The sequence below is a fragment of the Xiphias gladius genome, chromosome 8 (assembly GCF_016859285.1).
Source record: "Xiphias gladius isolate SHS-SW01 ecotype Sanya breed wild chromosome 8, ASM1685928v1, whole genome shotgun sequence".
Classification (NCBI taxonomy): domain Eukaryota; kingdom Metazoa; phylum Chordata; class Actinopteri; order Istiophoriformes; family Xiphiidae; genus Xiphias; species Xiphias gladius.
Genome location: NC_053407.1, coordinates 19,465,797 through 19,471,613, shown reverse-complemented (window position 1 = coordinate 19,471,613; position 5,817 = coordinate 19,465,797). Strand labels below are relative to the sequence as shown.

At 38.7% G+C, this 5,817-nt stretch overlaps 1 protein-coding gene across 2 annotated transcripts; it reads left to right on the top strand.

The window, feature by feature from the left end:
* Window positions 1-1,790: 1,790 nt before the first annotated feature.
* LOC120793587 (small VCP interacting protein) lies at window positions 1,791-5,714 on the top strand. Of its 2 annotated transcripts, none has more exons than XM_040133804.1 (4): window positions 1,791-2,479; window positions 2,770-2,820; window positions 3,299-3,345; window positions 3,783-3,889. In XM_040133804.1, the coding sequence occupies exons 1-4, from the start codon at window positions 2,417-2,419 to the stop codon at window positions 3,862-3,864; spliced, it is 243 nt and encodes an 80-aa protein (XP_039989738.1). In that variant the 5' UTR covers window positions 1,791-2,416; the 3' UTR covers window positions 3,865-3,889. The 2 variants fall into 2 exon arrangements, with proteins under 2 accessions (XP_039989738.1, XP_039989736.1); XM_040133802.1 differs by lacking the exon at window positions 3,299-3,345 and adding an exon at window positions 4,460-5,714 and having other exon boundaries at window positions 1,803-2,479; window positions 3,783-3,896.
* The last annotated feature ends 103 nt before the right edge of the window (window positions 5,715-5,817 follow it).

Sequence of the window (5,817 nt, the reverse complement as noted above, 5' to 3'; positions counted from 1 at the left end):
GCGGCGAGGAGGGATGGGTGGAGTTTAAAGTGTTGTCGGGCTGTAGCCCACAACGGTAAACTCCCAGGCTACTGATCGTAGACTACTGATTGGACGGAACCGCTGTGTGGCGTCGCTCACCTGACGAGCGCCTTTCTCGTGAGTACGCGACTGACAACAATTTATACCGAGAGCAGATCTACTGTCTTAAAAAGGTGGATTTGACCTGAATTTGATCGCTCACACTGGCGTAATACGTTTACCATGTAGATTAATTACACTTGAGACAGATTCAGTTATTCTAATTGGAATTTTAAAAAATGTGTGTGTGTGTGTGTGTGTGTGTGTATTTGGGATATTTTCGGCTGCAAGTGCCATATTGAGTTTCTCCTGCAGTGTTTCCCTTATGTCAATGCACGGGGCATTTCTTTAACTGTATTCTGATCCCCTGTGCATTTGTTGTGCCGGTCATAAGTACAATCCAATCATTTAAAAAAATTATTATTATTATTATTATTATTATTATTATTATTATTATTATTATTATTATTATTATTAATTTAAAAAAAATTTAGGCCATACATTTCAAGTATAGTGACAAAGAACAGATAAGATGAGGTACATTGGACAACATACCAACGTGTGAGCACAAGGAAAAATACCTTTAATCCCAGGCAGACAAATAAAAAAATACATATTCAGAAATAAAAGTATACATGGGTAAAATAACTTGACAAATCAGAGCAGAGAAGCCATTTGCTCTCATTTGAAATAATAAATACTGAGACTTTAATGGTTTCAGATGTAACTTGTTGTCACGTGTAAGACATTTTAGGGGACTTCAAATTATTTACATCATCGATCATAAACAAAGTAGATGAGGGGCTGGAGCCTTTCCACTGTGATGTATGGCTACGGTATTTGCCGATTATTATAAATAGATTAACCGAATCCGAGATAGCCTATTAGATGGAAGGAAAGAAGATGGAAAAGAATCTAATGTGGAATAGCTGAAATACTGGGATACTGTCAATCTTTAAGAATCCTGTCTCCAAGGTGCTAAAAAAGGGCACACTTCATATTCTGCACAAAAACCCTAGTGGGATAAATAGATGTTAAACTTTTGTTTCTTTCATTTCGGGGGCAATCAGTCGTAATAAGTAAGGAGTTTTTCAGATATGAGGAATAAAAACCTGAAAGTGTGAGCCTGGATTCTAGCCTCATAGTCTCCAAAAATGGCCCTCTTGACACATCCCGAAATTGGTCTATTGTCAGCTTTTCTGTGGTAGAAATCCAGCTCCAGGACCCCGAGGCTGGGTGAGGAACTGGGACTGTCGTAGTACTTTAAAGTGTTCTGTATTAAATGTAAAAGAACGAAAGGGGTGGCTCTACAAACTTCGTTTTAATCTATTTTTTCTGTAAACATTTATCCCAATACTTGCAGTAAAAACATCATTACTTTGTAAAAAAACAAACCATTTACATCCAATAAATCTCTCACAAAAAATTTTGAGGGGAACCAGTCTGGTGTGGGTGAGGACTTCTAAATGCCTCTTTAGTACCACAAAGTGGGGCTGTGAGGAGAGAAATTCAGGGAAAATACAACAGAGTGACCCCCCCCCCCCCCCAAAAAAAAAGGAATCTAACCTTTAAGGTGCAGTAGTCACGGGTGTATTAGTATTGTCGTTACCATGGTGACTATTATGCTGGATTTGTCCCTCGCCACATGGCGGCGCTGTTGGTCCAGCTAGCAGAAGTGTCGTATCCATCCCCGTCACACTGAGCTATGTTCAAAATCACCTTACACTGACTATAAGTACAATGAACAAATTGAATGAATTGAATGAAGTTAGTTACACTACTACCTACGATTTATGAACTATGAAAAACAGTAGTAGCTTCGTAGGGTTTTGAGTGCTGACATGACAGTTTTGGTTACTTATGCCTAGGGCACGCTAGCACAAATCGTCCACTGCGTTTTATAAATTTCACGCTGTTGAACATACCCCGGCACATTTGTCAACCAGTTGATCTCTGGCCAAAACAAACTCAGAGGGAAAGATATTTGGCTTACGCCTCTGACTTTCAGACCAAATTTTCCAAATGCCGAGGCGATTAAACAAGAGGTGTGAAGAGAAACTGTTTATTAGGCAGCTTGCAGCAGAGGCTGGGCTTGTAGTTTAGCGCTAGTTAGCTGCTAGCTAGAATGCTAACGGTGCCGTAGCTAACGGAAGCTATCGTTAGCTCACGGTAATGTAATGCCAGACGCCCCAACAGCAGCCACTGGGAGTAGAGGCTGTTGCTACCGTTGCCTTAACTATCAGCCCAGCAGTTTCAAACGGGCTCACCACCTAGTCAGGTAGCTATTTAGGCTTAACCGAGACACTGATAACTAATTTTCCACGTTGCCTTTTTGCTGCCTGGAACAACAACAAGTATGGGGATGTGCTTACCTTGCCTTGGCGGAGCAGCGGACGACGTCGTTATCACTCCAGATCCTGTGAGTTAATTTACTGCAGCTTTTATTACCAGTTGTGTCACTAGACAGAACATAATGTCTCACTTGTATCCCAGTATTGAATATAAAACGACGCACATTCTTTTAACCTACGTGGATCTGATTAAAGATCAGTAAGACAACAATAGGCCCTACTTGGTAATGTTTAGTAGGCGTTGACTGTGTTTAGCCTCTGTAAACGCTGGCATGCCAAATACACTCCAGGCCCAACGTGGTTAACGACGACAGTCTGTTTACAGTGTTAGCATAATCTTTCTGTGTTTTTTTAACAGGAGACGAGGAGACAACAATTAGCTGAGGCCGCTGAGAAGAGACAAAAAGAGGTCAGTTACAAGTGGTTTCGTCTGTTCGTCTATTTGTCGTAGACATACAGCTAAAACTAATGTTTTCTAATACGACGGCAATAAATCCTGCCATGATGAAGGCTGGATTTATTGTAGGCTGTAGTTTATAATGTTGATGAGCTTGGGTCTGTTGGACTGACAGGTGTTTCTAACATTTCGTCCACCTTCCTTAGAAGCAACTCCCAGCCACACACAGTACAGTTCAACAGCCAAACACATTACAGAAAAGCCCAACACTTCTCTGAAAAAGATTCATCAACGACCAAACATTATAACCGTTACAGGGATAGGATTTATTGCGGGGTCGTTGTTTCAGACTGCATTAGTTTTAACTAGATGTACCCAGTAATCTGGAAACTGACTGTCGTATAACGTTATATAGCCTTATATGAAATACATACACCCAATTTAAGGTAGATGCACTTGACAGTAAGGTGAGTAATTTTTTATTGTACAGAAAAGCCACTTGCAAACCCGTAAGAGCCATGCTAAAGTTTTATCAAGGTAAGTAGACATGGACCAGAATGAATCCTGGTGAATCTTTTTTGGGTTTGGCTACTATTTTAACTACCACATCTTTCTGCTCTTAGTCACTGTTTTCATCTTTAGATCGGCACCCTATCAAATCACACCCCTACTACCACAGGTGAAAGCCCCCAGCCCTAATCCACAGTCAAGTTAGCAGTAGTGCACTATTGAAAGTAGCTTGAGCTGAATTGCCTTATTTGGCAGTTGACTGCCCTTTTGCTAGTTGTGACTGAACATGCCTTGTGCTTTCTGCAAAATGTTGTGGCAATACATTTTATTAAAAAATGTTTTTTAAACACGTGCATGTTTTAAAGACTGCTTGTATAGAATTCTAACATGTAAACAAGATATAAGCACATTTTTAATGAATCATTGCCTTTAAGTGCTTGGTCATAGTCCACTCTGTTTTTCAGACAGCATACAGGGGTGTTAAAAATCCAGAAGCTGTCGAGAGGAAAAGGAAAAAACAGGAAGAGACTGAGAAAGAGGCGATGAACACCTCTGTGTCTGGTGGCGGCGGGTTGAAGGTTAGTTTTGTATTTATCCTCAAGCTGTGTGATTTCTGAACAACAGGAGTATCATAAAGGTCATTTGTGGTGCAAATGAATATCTGTGAGGGCAGAGATACTGAACCAACTTTCACAACTCAAATAAGCAGCACAGATTTTATATCTGATGATATCAGTCAAAAGAAATTGACATTCTCTTTGTCAGTTCTTTTTTAATTTGACTGAGAATTTCTTCTCATTAGAGCTCGGTGACTTACATTTATAATTTTACGATTGTTCTGAGCGAATACCTTTTATTGACAGTGTGACTGTATTCTAGTGATTACTGCTGATGCCTAGAACATACTTGAATGTAAAATTATTGGAAATTATTACTGGTATCTTAAACTGTACTGTACCTTAAACCAAGTAAAAGATCACATTTAAGCTATATTAAAGTATTATGCTAACTGAAAATTTCAGAAATTATCAGTTTCGTAGGATGATAGATATTTTAGTTATATATATATATATATATGCAAGCTCTATTTCTTGAAGCTTAACATTGTTGTAATATCTTGTCCCATTTGTTTTTCCTGTAGTGGCAGGTGGGATGAAAACCCTGATGGTAAAACCTGAAGTCTTGACTCTGAAGTCCAAAACAACATGAAGTATTGCTGCAAGATGACTTGAAAGATGTCTGAACTGCTGTCCATTTTTCAACATTTTTTTTTTTTTTTGGTACCTATTTTATGATGTAATGAGTTTAACAGCCACAGTTGTGAAGCTTCATGCAAAACAATCTGAAGTGATTTCAGACAGAACGGCAGGACTAGCCCCCTTGTTGCCAAGTTACACAAGCCAGTTTGGACCTTTGGACAAGTCAAGGATGATACACAGTAATGTGCAAGCAAATACAATTACTATTGTATGAGTTTTACGTGACAGTTTATTAGACAGAGTCTTACAGTTACTTGCATTATCACTAAAGAATATAATTATTAAGTCAAGTTGTATCTCTGGAGACTGTTGTCATATTAAGATGAGCTGTCCTCTGCACACCTATAACATAAGCTTCATCACTGCACTTTTCTTGTTGATTTACTTAGTCGAGGATCAATATTCACTGTATATCCGTTAATGGCCACATTACTTTTTTATGACTTCTCCAAAAATCCATTATGCAAATGACACATTTCACAAGTTGAACACAGTTTATGTTTACAAAGAAATGTAAGTGTGCATATTGTAGTATTAGTGTACAGTAACAATCATCCAGTTATCTCTCATTTCACCATGTTCAGGGCTCCATTTATTGGCAACACAAAGGCTAGTGCGAACAGTGCTGTAACTTGTTGGTATTTAATGAACTTGTAATTCGCTTTGCCTGTCTCTGGGGTATTTTTGTGACTGCTGCAGTGCGCATCTCACATAGGATTTCCTCACTGATGAGGAAGGCAATGCATGGCGTTGGTGTTTTGGTGAAAAATCAGTCTTTGACATTGTGCTGAGAATATGTAAATGTTTGACAACCAAGTTTATACTCGGCGCAAAGTTGTTTAGTCGCTAATTTGGTGATTCCAGCAGGAAGCGCAAACTACATAGCTGACAACGTGTAGCAACTTCTGAATATACCTAAATAACATAAAACATCACACATTCTCATTAGTGATTACACCTTTAATGATCTTGTGCACATGACCTATTGCACTTTGCACTGGCCTTTGCTATTGTTCCTTTAATAGAGCCATTTTTGGTTCTTCTCTGCACAATTTCAGTTTGTTGTATTGAATCATAATGTATGCAAAACACTGATGTGTTGCCTGCTTAAATTAAATGAGATATGAAATGTGTTTATGAATTGCCATATGACTAACAGAAGCTTTTTATAGACGTCTATTTGCACACGGTTTGTCAATATTTGGTAAACGGCAAATAGGCTTGCTTACATTCTATGTTG